The sequence below is a fragment of the Neltuma alba genome, unplaced genomic scaffold (genome assembly GCF_004799145.2).
Source record: "Neltuma alba isolate B1F8T4 unplaced genomic scaffold, ASM479914v2 tig00013594_pilon, whole genome shotgun sequence".
Taxonomy (NCBI): Eukaryota; Viridiplantae; Streptophyta; class Magnoliopsida; order Fabales; family Fabaceae; genus Neltuma; species Neltuma alba.
In genome coordinates this window covers 64,484-83,826 of record NW_021637791.1, presented here as the reverse complement: position 1 = coordinate 83,826, position 19,343 = coordinate 64,484, and the positions used below count along the sequence as shown (strand labels likewise).

General features: G+C 39.0%; 5 protein-coding genes across 5 annotated transcripts; 2 read left to right on the top strand and 3 right to left on the bottom strand.

Moving 5' to 3' along the window:
• Nucleotides 1-427: 427 nt before the first annotated feature.
• On the bottom strand, nt 428-1,503 carry LOC114738488 (uncharacterized). Its single transcript, XM_028926548.1, has 2 exons — nt 931-1,503; nt 428-502 (listed from the first exon to the last, which is right to left on the bottom strand). The coding sequence occupies exon 1, from the start codon at nt 1,403-1,405 to the stop codon at nt 944-946; it is 462 nt and encodes a 153-aa protein (XP_028782381.1). The 5' UTR covers nt 1,406-1,503; the 3' UTR covers nt 428-502; nt 931-943.
• A 3,650-nt stretch (nt 1,504-5,153) lies between these two features.
• On the top strand, nt 5,154-5,474 carry LOC114738483 (pentatricopeptide repeat-containing protein DWY1, chloroplastic-like). The gene has a single exon (XM_028926541.1). The coding sequence runs from the start codon at nt 5,154-5,156 to the stop codon at nt 5,472-5,474; it is 321 nt and encodes a 106-aa protein (XP_028782374.1).
• A 1,327-nt stretch (nt 5,475-6,801) lies between these two features.
• Nucleotides 6,802-10,685, bottom strand: LOC114738474 (cell division protein FtsZ homolog 2-2, chloroplastic). The gene is made up of 8 exons (XM_028926532.1): nt 10,528-10,685; nt 9,456-10,202; nt 8,806-9,105; nt 8,477-8,567; nt 7,937-8,061; nt 7,466-7,558; nt 7,266-7,331; nt 6,802-7,195 (listed from the first exon to the last, which is right to left on the bottom strand). Exons 2-8 carry the CDS (start codon nt 10,098-10,100, stop codon nt 7,067-7,069), a joined length of 1,449 nt encoding a protein of 482 aa, XP_028782365.1. The 5' UTR covers nt 10,101-10,202; nt 10,528-10,685; the 3' UTR covers nt 6,802-7,066.
• A 1,790-nt stretch (nt 10,686-12,475) lies between these two features.
• Nucleotides 12,476-15,177, top strand: LOC114738475 (F-box/LRR-repeat protein At1g67190). Its single transcript, XM_028926534.1, has 2 exons — nt 12,476-13,108; nt 13,561-15,177. Exon 2 carries the CDS (start codon nt 13,661-13,663, stop codon nt 14,918-14,920), a length of 1,260 nt encoding a protein of 419 aa, XP_028782367.1. The 5' UTR covers nt 12,476-13,108; nt 13,561-13,660; the 3' UTR covers nt 14,921-15,177.
• A 1,181-nt stretch (nt 15,178-16,358) lies between these two features.
• On the bottom strand, nt 16,359-18,292 carry LOC114738482 (protein ABSCISIC ACID-INSENSITIVE 5). The gene is made up of 3 exons (XM_028926540.1): nt 18,119-18,292; nt 16,583-17,411; nt 16,359-16,493 (listed from the first exon to the last, which is right to left on the bottom strand). Exons 2-3 carry the CDS (start codon nt 17,324-17,326, stop codon nt 16,359-16,361), a joined length of 879 nt encoding a protein of 292 aa, XP_028782373.1. The 5' UTR covers nt 17,327-17,411; nt 18,119-18,292.
• Nucleotides 18,293-19,343: the final 1,051 nt, after the last annotated feature.

Sequence of the window (19,343 nt, the reverse complement as noted above, 5' to 3'; positions counted from 1 at the left end):
CTCTCATCAAGAAATAATACCATAGACCCTCAAGCAGCTGATAATTAACTGCACAACATCTTCGTGTGGATTGTGGAGATTGGAGAACAACGAAGTTCCCATATGGGAATTATAATTTTTCATTTTAAAAATCACAGTGCCGGTTCAGATCCTTTTCTGTTTCTTACTCTCTCTTGAAGATGTGCGCGCGCGCGCGTGTGCGTGTGTGTATTGGCATTCGCTTCCGTCAAACTCTTGAGGCCAAATTTATATACTCCCTCCTAGGGTATGTATATCATTGTGCAGTTGTAAATGAGAATTATAACCAAGGGGCCGAAAAAGCTTCTTAAATAATCGAATTTGTGTTCCTCGACACCATATATCGGCGCAGATTCCGCCTCCCTTTGCTGAGGTGGGTATGAATTGGTTCTGAAGAAGGCGGCCCAGGACAGAGACGTCAACTTAGTTCAATGGAAGTAGACTTGTCTTTCCACGAATGTTAGGTTGGTGGATTCCAGTGCCACTGTTAGTGTTAGATAAGAATGCTTACTTAACAGTGTCATAGCCTGAAGAAAGACGTCATGTTTCACACAAGAAAGAAAATCAAAGCACTGGCTGGAGAAAAGGTATAACTAAGCGACAAACGTTCTATTACTAATGAAACTTTGGACTCATAATCATATTCTTCTATTACTATCAGGCGTTCTTTAGGAAAGTATGACTGCAGTTTTGTAGAAAAATCACTTGCTCAAGTTTTGTTTCGTACCATAAGCATGGTCACAGTAGTGAGTGAGTTGGTGGCTAGCCAATCAAGGACTTATTCATCAAATCATGTTCTTGATGCAAGTACAAAATGTAACACAGTGGTTTTATAAACAAGGTGAGGATTTATAAACCATCCTCCACAGGAACAGGCTGCTAAATGTGCTTGACGAATGAAAAATCAAAGACCTGTTTTACATGGTCAATCCACGAGCAGTGCCCTTCTTCCTTCTCGGACCAAAGCCGCTCGTGCCGTCATAATCCTGCTGGGAACAAAGGGAGCATCAAAAGCAGAGCAATTTATCCAATCTTTCAAAAGCTCTTCCTGACCCCACATCTCAGGAATCCAAACCCTTCCAGCCACTTCAACTTTGTGACGCTTCAGCCTCTCTCGTCCATTATCCTCTGCCCCAACAATTTCCTCTCTCGCATTTACAGCAGCCGACTCAGGCTTCTGAATTGCAATTTCCTCTTCACTGAAGAGACAAGTTTTTGAAGCTGATGGGTTTTGTGTATCACCTTTATCACTGTCATCGAAGCTGCAGCTGCTCGTAAAGGAGCCTATTTGCTCAGTATTATCGTCGTGGGGTTTCTTCAATTTCAATGGTTGATGGGTTATCTGGGTATAAGAGTTAGTCGGAGGTAGAGAGGATTTTGCTTCCATTCCGAGCAGAGGAGAGAAGGAAGTAGAATGTACAGAGGGTGTTGATGTTTGGAACTTCGATGAGTGGCTGATTTTGTACCCTTCAGCTTCAGGGTAGGCAACAGACGCCAAAGAATGAATGGAAATTTTATTATGCACATCACCCGCAAAGTTCGTTTTTGTGTGGTAAATGAGAAAATTACGTGTCCTGTTGGGGCGGGGGTTTCAACGTGTGGCTGGCTTCGTTCCAACCTCGTTAGTACTGAAAGTGCCAAGGGATGGAAATCCCAAAAAGAAAAACGGGTTTGTTAGGAACAGCCACCAAACCTTGTTATTATTTCTGTTCATACTATAAAAAAAAAATTTATATGACCTTTACGAAAAAATTAAGTGTCCTGTTACCATGAGATGTCAAAGAATCCAGTAGTAAGATGCACGTACTAAAAGAGGGGGAAAAAAAAAAGCATCTAGCATTGCAATTTTGCTGGGGTCATTTATTTTTAATGTAAATTGTGTGGGTGTGTGTGTGTGTTAGTGTTAATGAGGTCATAAGAAAATGAATAGGTGTGGAGAGCCAGGGATTCCTCATAATTCTGGGCAGATTTTTGGAGGGATGAGAGGTTCATGTTGATCCGGGAAGTTATATCTCATTTTCGGCTCTCGACCAATGAGGTTAATGAATTTGATTTGCGTAGGCAATCGTAACCAGTGGTTTATCATTGTCCACTCGAATGTAAACTGACTTTTTTTTGGAGTTCCCTGAAAAAGATATTTTAAATTTTAATGGTCACCATAAAAAAACATTATTATTTTATGTGTTGAATTTTTTTTTGCAAACTATTTTTGTGATTTAGCTGGTATGGGACTGGACATGTCTTTTCATTTGGAGATTGCATCCTCCAAGATCAGGAAACCACTATTACACCCTCTTGCAGGACAAATAATACATAGAAACATTACAGAAATGAGTTTTTTGGAGGGAACTAGCAAACCGGGGGCTCCCCTCTCGAGTCCGGTCATTCCCCTTGGGGCAGAGAAATACTGCGGCTGATTGTATGGCCAAGTGGGTGGTTTCCCTGAAATTTGGCCCCACCATCTTTCCTGAGGTCCCTCCTCGGATATCTCAGCCACATTGTGCATGAAAATATTGTTCTGGTTGAAAAAAATAATTTAATTATTTTTTAATCTATCCAAATTAATTAAAAAAAATCAAATCTCATGCTAAGTATTGCATGTAATAGTATAATAATATTGCATTCGATCTTTAATATAAGAACTCATTTGACTTTTATTATAGTTCTAAATATAAGACCCTAATCCACTTTATTTCTTATACTTGCGTATTTTCTCCTAATGTAATCCTTTTAATAATGGTAGTTCTAACTAATATATTTAATTAGTAAGGATATTTTAAGAAAGACAATACCTATTTATTACAAATAACTAACTTAACTTATCTCTTTAATCTATTCAGATTAGTTTGGGACGGAGGTAGTATTATCTGAGGGATTTTGTACTCAAAATGCCTTAAGTTTAAGAAGTATAACAGCACGAGATAGAAATATTATATGATGATATGAAACAGAAAACACGAACTCAAATAAAATGATGCAGTCATGTAAAATATGATAATTCCTTTGGCTTCACATAAAAAGTTGAAGAAAGCGATCACAACAAGGCCATTAAGTAACGATTCAACGCTACATTTCCAAGTGATGCAGATAAAACGAGGTGAAAGAATTGATATGTGGGATAGGTATCCATGTGAACTTGACATGGTTGACAAAAGCAGAAGGCAATACCCTCACTAATCTTATCTATCTTCAGATGGATCCCATCTACATCCACCGGAATTGGATGTCTATTGCAATTATATCCGTAGATGTTTTGCATGATGTGTTTTTGAAATTTCACTATGAAATGGAATGGCTGATTTACAGTAGTTTTTAATTGAAAAACTCTTTGACAAAATGATATTCTTTTATTTGAAAAACTATTTGGTAAACTGATATAAAAACTCAAATTCACCTTATTACAGGCTCGATGGTCCAGCTGAAACGAATTCATGAACAGTCATATGGGGACGCTTTTATGGGGGGGAAGTAACAAGCTGAAGGACATGACAGAGGGGGCTCACCTTATTCAAAGCTATGCACAAACTAGAGAGTTAAACAAACAAAGGAAAGCAGCCGCATGCTCAGCTCATACGAGGTGCCCATCCACTATGCACATTCCTCACCAATCACTTAATGGACATGTACTCAAGAAATGGGGAACTTAGAGTGCGCTATCAAACTGTTCGACAAAAGGCCAAAAGGAAACGTGGTTTCTTGGACAGCAGTGATCAGTGGGTTTTCTCAAGATTGGAGGTTTCAGGAGGCTCTGAATACTTTTTGTCGAATGAGGAATACTGGAGAAGCACTAACGCAATTTTCTTTTTCGAGTGTTCTTCGAGCTTGTGTCTCTCTTGAATCGATTGAGCTTGGGACACGAATGCATAGTCTCGCGATGAAGTGTGGTTGTAGCAACGAACTATTTGTGGAGAGTAATTTGGCAGACATGTACTCGAAGCATGGAATAATGTATGATGCTTGTAAGGTTTTTAATGAGATGCCTTGCAAGGACCAGGTATTGTGGACTTCTTTGATTGATGGCTATGTGAAGAATGGAGATTGTGAGGAAGCTTTGATAGCTTATAAGAAGATGATCAGTGATGATATTTTGACTGATCAGCATGCACTTTGTAGCACTTTATTGTAGATCACTAAAGTCTTCTGATCTTGGGAAGTCCCTCCACGCAACTATTGTGAAGGGGATTTGAATTGGATACTATTCTAGTAAATGCTGTCATAGACTTGTATTCGAAGTCTCGAGACATGGAAAGTGCTTCAAAAATCTTCCAAACATTGTAGGAATATAGTGTCATATACTGCTCCAATTGATGGATACGTTGAGATGGGCCCAAAATCCAAGATGCTCTAAGTACTTTTGTTGACTTACGGAGGCAAGGAGTTGAACCTAATGAATTTACTTTCTCTAGCTTAGTAATCGTCTGTGCTAACCAAGCAGCACTAGAACATGGAACCCAGCTTCATGGCCAAGGTGTCAAATTTAACTTTGATAGAGACCCTTGTGTTGCTTCAAATCTTGTTGATATGTATCGAAAACGTGCGTTTTTTGATCACTCAACCCAAGTGTTTGAGTAGATCGCGAAACCAAATAATGTAGCATGGAACTCATTGTTGGGAGCCTCTGCACCGCATGGTTTAGGAAGAAATGCCATTGAAACTTTCCAGCGGATGATCGACAAAGGGATTAAACCAAACGCAATGACATTTGTCAGTCTTTTAATAAGATGCAGTGATACAGGAATTGTAGAAGAAGGACTAAACTTCTTTTGTTCCACGGACAAGATTTATGGGGTGATGCCCAGAGGAGCATTACAGTTGTGTTATTGATCTACTTGGTCGAGCGGGAAAGCTCAAAGAAGCTGAAGATTTTATAAATAATATGCCATTTGAGCCAAATGCTTTAGGAAAGGGGCAAAATTGCGGCAGAAAAATTGATGAAGCTTGAACCTGAAAATAGTGGAACTCATGTTCTGCGGTCAAATATTTTTGCTAAGGAAGGACAATGCGAAGATGTTAGTTTGAGGAAGATGATGAGAGACGGAAACATAAAGAAATTGCCAGGTTATAGCTGGGTTGATATCCAAAACAGAACCCATATACTTGAAGCTGAAGACTAGTCCCATCCACAAAAGAAAGTTATGAAAAGCTTGGCAGTCTTATTTGATCAAATAAAGAATGCAGGACATGTTCCTCAGGCAGAATTAGTTCTGGTTGAGATGGACAAGGCATTGAAAGAGAAGCATCTTCATCATCACAATGAGAGAATTGCTGTGGCTTTTTCACCAATTAGCATGCCAATCGGGAAGCCAATTATTGTGAAGAAGAATCTAATCTGTGCTGATTGTCGTTCTGTCATTAAGTTCATGTCTAAAGTTATCGGGAGAATTGTAATTGTTAGAGATAGCAGTAGATTCCACTATTTTGTGAATGGTTCGTGCTCCGGTAAAGATTACTGGTAATGCCTGAAAGCTTGATGGTTTGTGAAGGAATGTAATGCTAACAATTAGAAAACCATTGAAGAAATTTCAAGGAAATACACTTCCCTTGATTGTTTACCTTGCTGTTTTGTTGGAAAGAGAAGAAAATCTCCGTGACGCCTATGGCTTGTAAAATCCACTCCCGGTGGGAAGTATTGAAGTTACTTTCTCCCATGACGTCCAAAGGCATTTGGTTGGTTATCACATTCCATGAATGGAGCAATAAAAACATTCGATAAGAAATATTGACCACTCATTATTCGTTGATCATCACAAAAACACAACAAACCGATGAGTGTGGCTCATTTAGAACTTCAGCTAGGAGGTTCCTCTGAAATAAAATTTGCTTTTTATTGGAGAGATTGGGGGTTACTAAAATCTCCATTTTTCTAAGGGTATTTTCCAGCCCATAGTCACTAATTCACGCCTTCCTAAGTGTAGAAACCGCACAAGTAGGCACAGTCCCCCCCCCCCCCCCAAAAAAGTTTTTTTTAGTTCACAACCGTGAGATGAACATTTAACACCATGTTTAAAAACTCAGTTAAAATTTCTTTTAATTAATCAATTATCTTTATTTTAATATGATGCGACAGATTTCATTAATGCATCAACAGAAATATTTAGTGGCAAAAAGGCGGATGTTCAAAAATCTCAAAATTGAAAGGGTTTTTATCTTTCAAGATTCTGTATTGCCTTTCCTATTAAAAAATAAAAAGGAAAATAAGTTAATTTATCAAGAGATATGAACTCTCAAAATTTGGATCTCCGAAAGTACACTCAGTTGATTTTTATTAATAGAGGGATATTAACCATCAGATCCTGATATAATGATATTGAGATAAATATTTTTATTTATTTTTTAAAAAAATAAATTTGTAGCTCTCCGGAGCACCATTAGACCACAATCCAATAGCTAATATCCTTCAATTGAAGTTTAATTGAGAGGACCCAATCCTGATCTCTATTAGAATGTTCTATTGTTTCCTATCACCTTTTTGTTTTGGACCGTTCTAACCCCAAAAAAAAGGTGCCTAAAAAGGGGTCATTAATTTGAAAATATAGAGATAAAGTGCGATTAACTAGAAATTTCCCCGGGGGGGGGGGGAAAAAGGCTAAGTTCATTTAAAAACTTCGAGCATACTACTAAGAATAGAGCAAGGTACGATCCACGTCAAATATATTGCGAATAGTGCGAATTATTGGCCGGCCAACTCACAAACAAGCTAGCTACGCAAGCAAACATGCAAATCTCTAGTTAGTAGGCAAACGACCAAGTAGAAAGCTCGCTCCCTCCCCCGGGGTAACAACAAAGTAGAAATTAGAAACACTTTATTGAAAAAAAAAGAAAAAAAGAAACTAGAAACACTTGACTTTCATGAACAAAGGATATGCACAACTCTAACCTAAAGGTGCCAACCAAGGCAAAAAAGGGACCTAATACCTTGGCCAGTTTGTTTACATTCCTAAAAGTCCATGCACTCATCAAGAAATGGAAGTGCTTATTATTATATATATTTTTCCACCCCTTGACAAATGGAAGGATTTAAAGAAGGCAGAGCAGGCTAAAAGGAGTATTAAGCTCTAGGATAAAGTGAACGCCCTTTTTTCTTTAAAAATTCAGGAATCTCAACTGAACCACCATCGGTGAACGAAGGTCGCCGGTTGATTCCTCCGGTCGTATCTCCCTGTGTAAGCTGACTTGCCTGCGTTCAATACAAAAGGCAGAGTTATTGATTTCCAGGACAGCAGGAAAGAGAGCGTGTTGACCCATACCTGCAGGGGCCTCCCTTCAGTTTCCTCTTGACGCTTGAACCCAGTTGCTATTAACGTTATGCTTACCTGTGTAGAACCAAATGACATGAGCACCAAACAGATGGATAATTAGCGAGTTAATAAAGATTTGTCTGCAGGAGCAACTGCGTTATATGCAGCCATTCATGTAAATTATGCCAAAGGCTAACATTATAACTTACTTGACCACTGAGCGATGGATCTATCACTGCTCCAAATATTAAATTAGCGGTAGGATCCACAAGGTCATATATAACCTCTGCTGCAGCATTTACCTGTAAATGATTAAGTTATAAAATGTAGCATACAGAAAGGCAACAATACATTTTTGTTTTTCACTGAAAGCATGAACACCAAGTTTGCCGTTCAGAGAGGCCTCTGCTCAAATTCTGAATCGAAGTTTAAAGTTTTTCAAGGAAAGCTCACAGCCTCGAAATCACAATCACTTGACAGAGGCAGACTATTTTTAAACAAAGTTACATCCAACTCATATATTTTGCTTGCCTTCATAAATATAAGCATGGAAAACTGAGACTGGCAATCTTGACAAAAGAAAAGAAGAAACTCAACGAGTGTGGGGGGAAAAACATGGATGACGATGACTAACAGTCAGCAAACAAAAATCTACAATGGTTAGAGGGATGTCTATCTACCTCAAATAAGGTCAGATCACTGCCGCCTGTTATGTTCCACACAATTCCAGTGGCCCTCTCTATGCCAATATCCAGCAAAGGTGATTGGATGGCATTTAATGCAGCATCTCTAGCCCTCGTCTTCCCTAAAACAAAACACAAATAGGAGATCGAAGTTCCATGATTCATGGACCAGAACAGGCTCATCAATTCCCAAAAAAAAAAAAACCAAAGAAAGAAAGAAAAGAAAGAAAGATGAACAGGTCAAGATTTCATATCATCATCAAGAGACAGTGGTGGAGAGAAGTAAAATTTGATTTCTGAAAACCATACACCACCAATGCGTCCAGCCAGAACTTTAAAGCTTCCAGTCTTGTGATTTCGACATGCGCAATATAAAATAATACAATACATCTTCTACCCCAAAAATTTAAGTACACCCTACCCCTTTAGACACATATTCTTTAGTGAGCAAAGCACAAAACTCAAAGTTCTTATTCCTACTTATTCCAATCACTGCATTATAATGTGAGTAGCACCATGTGCAGTTTCCATGCTTACCAGTTGCAGTTCCTATCCCCATTAGTGAAGAACCTGCATTGGCCATTATAGCTCGGACATCAGCAAAGTCCACATTTACCAATCCTGGAATCTGCAATCAATCAACAAAACATGAGCATAGATAAGGTTAAGACAAATATGTTAAAAGCTGATTGGATAGGAGCTATTGTCCAAAGAAATGGAGAAAACACATCTAGGGTTTCCCTTTTATTCATCCTTGTCCTTTACTCCTTCATAATCAATTTCAAGCAGAAAATGGAATGACGAGGTCGAGGGAGAATGCAGTAAATAGGTCTGTTTTCATTGAAGGATGTTTGCAGTTTCAATACCGTAATAATATCAGATATACCACGAACACCTTGCCGAAGTATATCATCAGCCAGATTGAAAGCTTCAGTTACAGGGGTAGATTGAGAAACTGCAGTCAGTAATTTGTCGTTTGGAATGACTATCAGAGTGTCAACATTATCTCTTAGGGCTGCGATTCCTTCTTGGGCTTGAACTGCCCTCCTTCGTCCTTCAAAAGAGAAAGGGGTGGTGACAATACCAACAGTCAGTATGCCCATCGACTTTGCCACACCAGCAATAATTGGAGCTCCACCAGTGCCGGTTCCTCCACCCATTCCAGCCTGCAAAAAAGAATTGGAGCTTCCAAGGTTAAAATCACATGCCAATAATTGAAAATGTATTGAACCTGCAAGCACCGGTGTTTAAGATATTTTGGCACAGTAAATGCCAAAATCTTAAAGTCCAAGATTTCTAGAAATCAAATATAATCAAAGGTATGTGAAAATTTGAGATCCCCATGTTAAAGACGATTTTAACATAAGGGATATTGAATTCCATATATCTCGTGCTCAACTGCTCATATAGCTAATGTTTGGGCTTTTGAGACAATGAGATGCCAGCCTACCATTTATAAAACAATATTTCACTTAGGACAAGCTATTATTGCCGATAAGATAATAGTTGAACCTACTGTAACAAAGACCATATCAGCTCCATAAACTGCCTCTTCTATTGATTCTTTGCTTTCTTTTGCAGCATTCATCCCAATCTCAGGGTTGCCACCAGCACCAAGACCCCGTGTAAGCTCTTGACCAATCTGCAAACGGTTACCAGGGATGACAGGTGACATTCTCATGGCTTGAACATCAGTATTAACTATCCAGAAATCTACACCTTTCATGGAACTCTCTATCATGCGATTGACCGCATTAGATCCTCCACCTCCCACGCCAATAACTTTGATCTTCGCTTCATTGTAATTGCTCGGACTAGGTGCATCTCCTAAGCTCTCAGGGACATTTCCAGCAGTCTTATCATTCCTTGGATTGTGCGCCCTGCTGTTCCCTTCCCCTTTGAGCATTGAAACCTCAGGATGTAGATTCAGAAAAGGGTCCTGGCTATGATATGGGCTGACGTTGTGGGAATTGGCCGAACACTTAACCTGAAGCAGCGCTGACTTTCGGTTGCCACCAAAATATCCATGCCAGTCATATTTCATGCCACAACTTCTCCCTGTGTAGTTTTCTGTCAATGTTCTTCCCCCGTGAACAGTTAGCACCCCTGCTGCATTCATAGTTTTCGAAGGTGCAAAATTTGTAGACATAGAAGTGGCCATTTTAGGTAGCCAGACTTCCGATAGGCAGGTCAATCGATGAAGAAATTTAGAGGCTCACGAGACACAAGCATTTGATTCGCCCAGAATTCTTTCTGACAATACCTGTTTACCAATAACAAAAACATTCATTTAAAAAAAAAAACAAATGTGCCCCAAAAATATTAAGGCGGAATATAAATTTAATTAAAAAAAGGCGCTGTCTCGTTGAGAAGGGGCTCGGGTAAAATGAACTACAACTAGAACGGCGAATTGCATAATATAGCCCATAGTCCGCAATCTCGGAAAAAAAAAATCAGCAATCTCGAACGTCAATCAATTGATTAGATCGAAAAAGCAAATGCAACACCAATAGCACAAAATTCCGGTTGGAGAGAGAAAGATAAATACCATTAGCAATGGTAAACAAACAAGAATTCATATAAACTACCTGAAGAAGACGAAGAGGTCTCGAACACGAGAATTAAAGAGCGGAACCCAAACGGTGGGAAGCGATGTTCTCCTTCGGCGCCTTTTTTGAGCAGCTGAGCATGAGCTGTAGCCACTAGTCAGTAGTCACCAGTCTTCACTCGGCACTGTCCGTTTTGTTGATGATAAAAACTAAAAAGGAAAATTGCCCGCAGCGACGAAAAATCTGAGGCGTGAAAAAGAAAACACCAATTCTGCTGCTTCTTGGGCCATTCACACTGGGCTCCAAAAAAAGACATGGCTTGCCCTCCAGAGTTATTCAGAACACATATTATTGGACTGGAGTTACCCAAAAAAATCTTTGAGGTTGTAAAACGACAATTAAAGTATTTCTCTTTCCATTACCAAAAAACAAAAGTATCTCTCTTTCAATATTTTTAAAATATTAATTCAAAGAAATACAGGGCTTCTAGAAAATTTGTGGCACTCATTTTCTCATGATTCATTCATGTAATTGCATAGATTCTCATTAGAATGATTGGTAACTACTACCTGTCCTAGATATAAAAGTTAGTTAACTAATTTGAGTATATTAAAAAAATTAGTTAAATTAATTATTTATAATAAATAGGTGTTGTCCTTTTTGAAATATCCTTCGTAATCAAGTGTATTAGTTATAACTATTATTATTACAAAGATTATCTTAAGAAAAATAGACAAATATCAGAGACAAAATGGATTTGTGTTTTATATTTATAATCAAAATAAAAATCAAACAAGGTCTTACATTTAGGGCCGAAAATAGCATATACTTTTCATTTAATTATTTGACATTCAACCTCACCAAATTAGATTGGAGAATTGTTCAACTTAATCTCAAATCAATCTCCTGATATCCAATCTTATCCAATCTGTCATGTTTACAAGGTTCAGACCCTCAACTTCAGCCTAACCACCATTGGCAGTAATTTTATAATACGAGTTATTCAAGTGTCCTCTTAAATAAAATCAAGTGGCAAATGCATTTATAGATTTCTCGTAAAATCCATGCTCAGGGCAATTTATCTTTTAAGTTCTCTGACCGTGGCTGATCAGGCGCCCCCCGGCGAAGGGGATTGTTAATAGCTAATTTTATCCATTTACTCAAGTTCTAAAGCACCCCGCACGTGCACTTCTAAGTTCTGAAAGCTTCATAGAAAGCAAGGGTCACATAAGAAGCAGTGCAAATTGACATAAGCCGTAAGGGAAGTCCATAACTTAATTCTTGTTTGTAAGTATACACAATGAAAATATATTATATATTTGATATTTAAATTCGTAACCCAAAAACATTATTTTAATTATAAGATTTTGTTTATATTCTATAAATGAGATTTTATAATTAGAACATCAGATAAGTACTACTCCTCCGGTCCTAATTATAAGACCCAATTGACTTATTTGAGGAGATTAAGGAAGTAAGTTAAGTTGGTTATTTATAATAAATAAGTGTTGTTATTCCTAAAATATCCTTGCTAATTAAGTATATGGGCTAAAAATATCATTATTAGAAGGATTATCTTGGAAAAAAAATGCATAAATATAAAAGAGAAAATGGATTGGGTCTTATAATTAGGACTAAATAAAAAGTCAAATTGGGTTTTATAATAAGGACCGGAGGAGTATGTTTTATAATGAAGGGGTTAAAAAAAATTTATGTTTAAAATCAAAATAAAATCAGCTAATTAAATGGATTTGGGCTTCGAGGTAATGTTGACGCGATCTTCACGCTTTCTTTGGAAAATGTAAACTTTACACGTCTTCCCTAACAACGACTTTGTACGGTGGTCATAATCTTCACATGTCAGAAATTTACCCCCCACCCCAAATTGGCAAATTTTTGGCTCCACCGCATGCAAAACTACATCGTTTCCTTGTATATTAAGGGCAAAAATAATTCTTTTCTGGCAAGAATACTTATCTTCACTACAGTCGAGACCTAACGACCACTGTGGATGCAAGCTCAACGAGGACAGAATTTCGTACCAAGCAGGGGCTATGGTGTCTGATCTATGGGTTTATCTTCTCAGGAACTTGTCAGATCTGTTCTTCGGTGCCTTGTGAATTTGTGGTGGCTGATGGCTGGCTGGGCCTGGCCATCATATTCCACTTTTAAAAGTGGAATGTCAGTCCAAGACAAAAGAGTCGCATCGGCCTCGTATTGGCATCCCATCGAAGTAAATCAATCCATCCACCATTTCAGACCCGGACGCTAGTGCCATATCATTCCAGCCGTGGTTCGGGGGTTCCTGGGCTCTCGTCGTCGTCGCCGCTGCTGATGACTTCTTAGCTGCACCTGACCGGGGTTAGGTTACCTGCCATTGCAATTCGACACCAGTTTGATGACCCACTCCTTTCACCTTCTCCAACCAAAGCTTGCCCTTAGAGACGGCCGTTTTCCGTGATTAGTGGCTCCACTATTCATTGGGTTTTCTACTTTCAAGCATTCGTCGAATCAAAATCAATATCAACATCGACATCGCTTTCGCTGTTTGTTTTCCTTTGGCCGTTCAGATAATCGGTTTCCTATTGCTTCCCGAGAGGATGATCGTTTCTTTCTTCCGGTGAGCCGCTTTTATCATTCATAATCTTATCCTTTTTCCGTCTTTGATGGGATGTTTGTGAATCTGAGTGCATTTGTCCTATCTGTACCTGACGACTGAAAAATATGATTGTCGAAGTCTGATTCCTTCCGGTCGCTCTACCAATTTGAATTTATTGTTTACCCCTCCTACTTCTGTGCTTTTAAGTTTGAATTTCTTTCATCATGTCCTCTTCCAAAATTGCGCATTCTTTCTCCTTATAAGATACCCCAATACCGGTACCTTGCTAACAGTTTAGTCACTCCTCCAATTTTCTTGGCTCCTGATGTTTCTTCATTTGGCTTATAACTTGTGAGTGTGTGTGTGTGTGTGGTGTTTTTTTTTTTTTTCCAAAATCTCTTTTGTTTGTCTTTTTGGGATTGGATTAGTACTCAGATTGCGTCTCATTTATGAAATTAACATGTGTCGGACAGGTTATTATAAAGTGTTAAAGTTGACCCTACTCATATTAAGTTTGTGGAAACTATTGCTAGTCTGCTTCAGTATTCGTAATTCTGCAATCTACCGATAAGTATGGAGCACCTTCCCGTCGAAGTGATTGGTAATATACTATCCCATGTTGGATCTGCTCGGGATGTCGTGATTGCATCAGCAACGTGTAAGAAATGGAGAGAAGCTTGGCGCAATCACCTGCACACTCTATCCTTCATTTCTAATGATTGGCCTATCTATCATGAGCTGACCCCGTGTAGATTGGAAATACTCATCACTCAAACGATTTTCCAAACCCGGGCACTGCAGTGCTTAACCATTTTCATGGACGATGTGGATGAATTTTCTGCTGCCCCTGTCATTGCTTGGCTTATGTATACCAGGGATTCCTTGCGCCGATTACTATATAATGTGAAGACGACTCCAAATTTCAATATCATTGAAAAATGTGGCAGGCAAAAACTGGAAGTGTTGGCATTAGCTCATAATTCTATTACAGGTATAGAGCCCAGTTATCAAAAATTTCCTTGCCTGAAGTCACTGTCACTAAGCTATGTCAGCATTTCAGCATTGGATCTCAGCCTTTTAATTACTGCTTGTCCAAAACTTGAAACCCTGACCATTGTTAGCCCAGAAATTGCAATGTCAGATTCACAGGCTTCCATGGAACTCAGCAGCTCTTCTGTCAAAAATTTCTATGTTGAGTCATTTGGTTTAGACAAACTCATATTTGACGCAGATAAGCTTGAAAACCTGCATCTCAAAGATTGTACCTTCGAGGTATTTGAATTATCCGGCAAGGGAGCCTTGAAATCGCTCAAGATTGATGATGTGAGTGTCATCCATCTTGATATTGGTGAGAATACAGAGAATCTCGAGATTGTAGATGTCTGTAACTTCACAATTATGTGGCCAAAATTTTATCATATGATCTCCAAAGCGTCGAATTTATGTAAGCTGAGGCTGTGGGGTGTTGTGTTCGATGATGACGATGAGGTTGTGGATTTAGAGACAATTTCTTCTTGCTTTCCTCGGTTGACACACCTTTCCTTGAGCTATGATTTAAAAGATGGAGTACTTCATTACGGGTTGCAGGGTCGGTCTCTTTTGGTGAATGTGGTTATGCTGGAAGTTGGATGGACTGTTATCAACGAGCTCTTCCAAGATTGGGTCGCTGGACTGTTGGAAAGATGTCCCAATTTGAAAAGATTGATTATTCATGGGGTTGTTTCAGAGGTCAAAGCCCATGAAGAGTGTCAGCTTTTTGCTAAATTCACCGAATCTATTATTCACCTGGGAAGAAAATATATAAATGTAAAGATTGAGTGTGACTATGAGTAGGGAATTCTGCTGTAATCTTTGAAGCCTGACAAACTCTTGGATTGGCATGACTTTACGAGGAGGCACTTCTATTTCTCATATGCCTTTTTGCTCGTTGATATTTCATTTCGTCAAGGACGAATCACATGACCTCATGATATCGGAAGTTGCTGATTCTTCATGTAAAACAGATCAGTACGTTTGCCTTTTGTGATATTACCTCCTTTTCCCCCTGTGGCGGTCTTCATTTATTTTTATTTGACGGGTTTTCTTCTGCTCCTTATTACCTCACCCTCCCATTCATTTACACTTCAATATGCGTTTGGTTTTCCAGCGCAGCACTTTTTGCTGGGTTTCCTCTTCTGGACAAGCTATTTATGTCCGACGCTACATTCTTTTCGTTGATTGAATGACTCTTTTTCGGGATACTTTGAGAACATTGGTGATTAATCTCGTCGTATTGAATGAGTTGACCCATTTTTTTAGCTGAAAGTTGACCGATTTTTATTTTACAAAACTAAGAACGATTCAACGACTAAGGAACTTGATATCTTTTGGAAGAACTCAGTTTTTTATTTCTTTTGACAAGAATAAAAGAGAATGACACGAAAATCCGTTTGAAATATGCGAAAATTAGTGGAATTTGTAAACAGTTTTTTAAAGGAAAAAACACGCAAATAAAAAAAAAGGGAAAATGTTAATTGCGTCATAAAATGATATTCCAGTTATCTGACACGGTTTGATTACCAAATGTCTGAATCCAAGTACTAAACCATACATACACGTCTGTTTATTAAATGATATTTGTTCGGTCAGCAACATGTCACGAACCGGTTGGCCCCTGTGTGGGCTCCCCGAATACTAATATCTGAATTACACGGAAAATGCCATGCAGTTTCTTCAGTCTTCACAAAGGACAACTTTGCCATGCAGTTTTTCAGTCTTCACAAATGACACGCTCTCAAGGGAAAAATGTTAATTGCGTCATAAAATGATATTCCAGTTATCTGACACGGTTTGATTACCAAATGTCTGAATCCAAGTACTAAACCATACATACACGTCTGTTTGTTAAATGATATTTGTTCGGTCAGCAACATGTCACGAACCGGTTGGCCCCTGTGTGGGCTCCCCGAATACTAATATCTGAAACATAAAATTAACGGAGGTTACAGGCCATGCCATGCAGTTTCTTCAGTCTTCACAAATGACAACTTTGGTTCCTTCTCAGCGCTCTCAATTTGTCTCGTACCTTTTGGGCTTTGGTCTTAACCCTAGAATCACTATTCTTCAATTCCTCCAAACACTGCATCAGAAGATGGACCAAATCATTTGTCTAATCATATCAGATAAAACCTTAGCTTTCTTCTGCATTTAAAGCACCATTCATCATTCATTCATTACCTGTCGCTTCCTTCTCCTCTCAAGCTCCCTGAAGAAGAATTAAATAAAATTGTTATCAGTTGGTGCTTGCAGTCACCAGAAACAAAGAAGAACATTTGTAACGATCCTTCAAAATTACCAGAGTCAGTTTCAGCTGGGCATTCTCCTTTCTCAATTGGCTCAGTTCTGCTTCTAATTCAACGGTGTATGCCTGCAGAAACAAAAGATAATATTAACATGGCACCAAAATATATCTTCAGCCTCCATCGCTCAGGCTGTTGATTCAGAAATGGAGGACACCTGTTTTCTGGCCCTGGACCTCGCTGCTGACTCTCTGTTCTTAATCATCCTTCTCTGTCTTCTCTCCACTAACTTCTCCACTGGCCCATTTATTATCCTCTTTCTTCCTCTCAACAGTCCCATCTCCATCCCGCCTGTGTTCTCCCTCGCTGCCATCCCATCCGATGATGACACAGGGCTCACCGGCGCCGGGACGTACCCACCGCCTCTATAGCAAACCCTGGGAGGAGGATACCCAGAAGCATCCCTCTCGACATTTCCGGCGCATCCCATCAAAGTCGGCCCCATTGCCGGTTTGTTATTCGGGTACAGCCCGTACTGAGCAGGCATAGGATATGGTTCCCGAATTACCCCTGCTTTGATCAAGAAATCCTCCAGAGTCATCTCCCCGTAAGTGGGCTGGCGTGTGGTAGACTTGGAATTCCGAACATTGTTGCTGGCATCGCCATTGTTGTTGTTGTTGGTACTCTGGCTGTGTATCTCAGACCAAACTTGGTCCACTGTTTTTCCGGAGAGCGGAGCGGGAATGGTGAGAGAGCCCTGGCGAGACAGGCTCGGCTGCTTTCTTGTGCCTTTATCAACAGACTTGTTGTCGATGGTTTGGTTTTCTTCCACGTTCCAGATGCTACTGAGAAACTCGTCCATGTTCATGGACCCAAAATTCTTGCCCTCTTCGCATAGCTTGTGTTGGAACTCGTCAAGTGTGAGAGCATATATTGAAGATTGCCCCCCCAGAGATGACATTGTTTGGTTTTGGGTTGTTTGTCAGACTCTATTGACGAGCCCACTTCCCCTTCTGCCACGACCATTTTCTTTCTTCTTGCTCCTGCTAAACCAACACGAAACAAGTTTTAACAGCTACGCCATACTTCTGTTTCATTTCTTTCATTACAACATATATTGACAGAGAATCAGAGTTGTGCATCAAATGACAACGCCTGAAAATGCTTTTCACCATTGTTGAACATAAGTGCTAGCGTCTCTTAGATTATTTTTTGAGAATGATATCATATGTTATAGTTGATGACAGGTTAATATTATTCGCTAGGCACAACTGAGCGTGTATGGATATCGTCAAAATAACCATAGATCGGGGTAGAGAGATGCAGTAGATCTCTTTCATTTCTGCTTCAAGGCCCGTGGACCACCGCTTGATCTCTGGTTATAATATTTTATAGCTTATTTGCTGAATTTGAGACCATTGCTGGGGAATGGTTGTTCTTTATGTAGACGACCTAACAGGATATAGAGATATATTCAAGGTGCATTTCTCTGAGAAGGTGATGGAAACGTAATTGATCTGAAAATATCAAAAAAGCAGCCAAGAAAAATGATTTTATAATCACGAAAAGCAGCTGGTATTGTCCGATTCTCAAATTCGCCCTCAAGCACTCTAAAAAATTCTGATACGATTCAGATTAAAATAATTAGCCGAAATATTACGAAAGCCAATGCTTTTTACGTCAAGCACCACGCCCAAAAGCAAACCCTGTGATCAATTCTTTAAAACTAAGCGGCAGAGAGAAGGATATATACCTGGAAACTCAAGATCTGCTCAAATGCTGAAGTGCTAGAAAATTAATCTGGATCAAAGCAAGCACTTGAACAAGTGTTTGGGACAAGGCAGACCTGCGGCATCGAAAAGAAGACCAAGAGGCAAAAGAAGAGAGAAGAAGAAAGAGAAGGTTGTGTCTCAGCTTAAACAGAGAATTCACTCATATTATTCAGTGCATGTCAGAACAAACAAACACAAATCCAAGAGCTGACTAAGCCCTGCAGATTTGTGACCACCTTCCTCCGTCATTCCCTCACGATTCAACATGAACTGATTTAAAAAAAAAAAAAAAAAGAAGCCAAAACGCCAGTATTCATGGCAAAATTCAAACGCCAGCATGGCGAGCTTGCCACGTTTAGGACAGGTGTCCCCGTCGCAACCTCGTTTGGGGGCATCCTTTGTTTTGTGCTCGACACGTATTCTTTTACTTTCTCCATCTTCCAGTCGAAACGTCCGTCCCCGCCTTCGAGCGGGGAAAGCTAGTTTGGGCCTGCTATAAGCCCAATATGCATACCTTGTGACGTAGTTAGGCCCAGAGCTGTCTCTGCTAAGCGCTAAGAAATCAATCTCAGTGGAAACAAATTCATAATTTTAAAAATGATTTTATAGAGTACAAAGTAAATATGTAAAAAAATTTATTTTAATTTGTAAAAAAATAATTTTAATTGTTATGGTTTTCCAAACACTCCCTATCTAACAATGTCTCAAATAAAATTGTTTTTAATAAGAAAATATCCATGCACAAAAGTAAAATCCTCACCATGACTGAAATTCCTTTCCTTCTCTCCTGGGCTGAAATTCTTCAAATGATTATTTAAAATCATATGACTTCTTTCTTTGGAGTGTCTCCACGCTTAGCAAAGAATGGAATCCTTGGTCACATATGTGAATTATAATATTATCAAATGATTGTTTCTAAGTAGGTTCCAAAGGGTCATATTCGAAATTCATAACTAAGAACTAAAAAATAAAATTTATAAGTTTAATGCGATAAAAATCTTCAATCTCATGAGACAATATAATACTAAGGGGGTGTTTGGATGATGATTCAAACCATGATTTGGGGAAAAAATTACCCAAACATCATAAAAAAAACCAAAACCAAATTACCCAAACATCATTAAAAAAACCAAAACCATGGTTTTAGCATAAGCAAAAAATTTTGCTTTTGGAGGGTAAAAAGGAGAGTGTGAGAGAGCCTATAGG

Bases quoted from the DNA above. Each gene is read 5' to 3' on its own strand.
- LOC114738482 (XM_028926540.1), bottom strand. From the start codon at position 17,326: ATGTCATCTCTGGGGGGGCAATCTTCAATATATGCTCTCACACTTGAC. The intron at 16,494-16,582 runs GTGTCCTCCATT...TTGTTTCTGCAG, and splicing joins GGTCCAGGGCCAGAAAACAG to GCATACACCGTTGAATTAGA.
- LOC114738483 (XM_028926541.1), top strand. From the start codon at position 5,154: ATGAAAAGCTTGGCAGTCTTATTTGATCAAATAAAGAATGCAGGACAT.
- LOC114738474 (XM_028926532.1), bottom strand. From the start codon at position 10,100: ATGGCCACTTCTATGTCTACAAATTTTGCACCTTCGAAAACTATGAAT. The intron at 8,062-8,476 runs GTAAGCATGGAA...GTTTTGTTTTAG, and splicing joins GGGGATAGGAACTGCAACTG to GGAAGACGAGGGCTAGAGAT. The intron at 7,196-7,265 runs GTATGGGTCAAC...TATTGAACGCAG, and splicing joins CTGAAGGGAGGCCCCTGCAG to GCAAGTCAGCTTACACAGGG.
- LOC114738488 (XM_028926548.1), bottom strand. From the start codon at position 1,405: ATGGAAGCAAAATCCTCTCTACCTCCGACTAACTCTTATACCCAGATA.
- LOC114738475 (XM_028926534.1), top strand. From the start codon at position 13,661: ATGGAGCACCTTCCCGTCGAAGTGATTGGTAATATACTATCCCATGTT.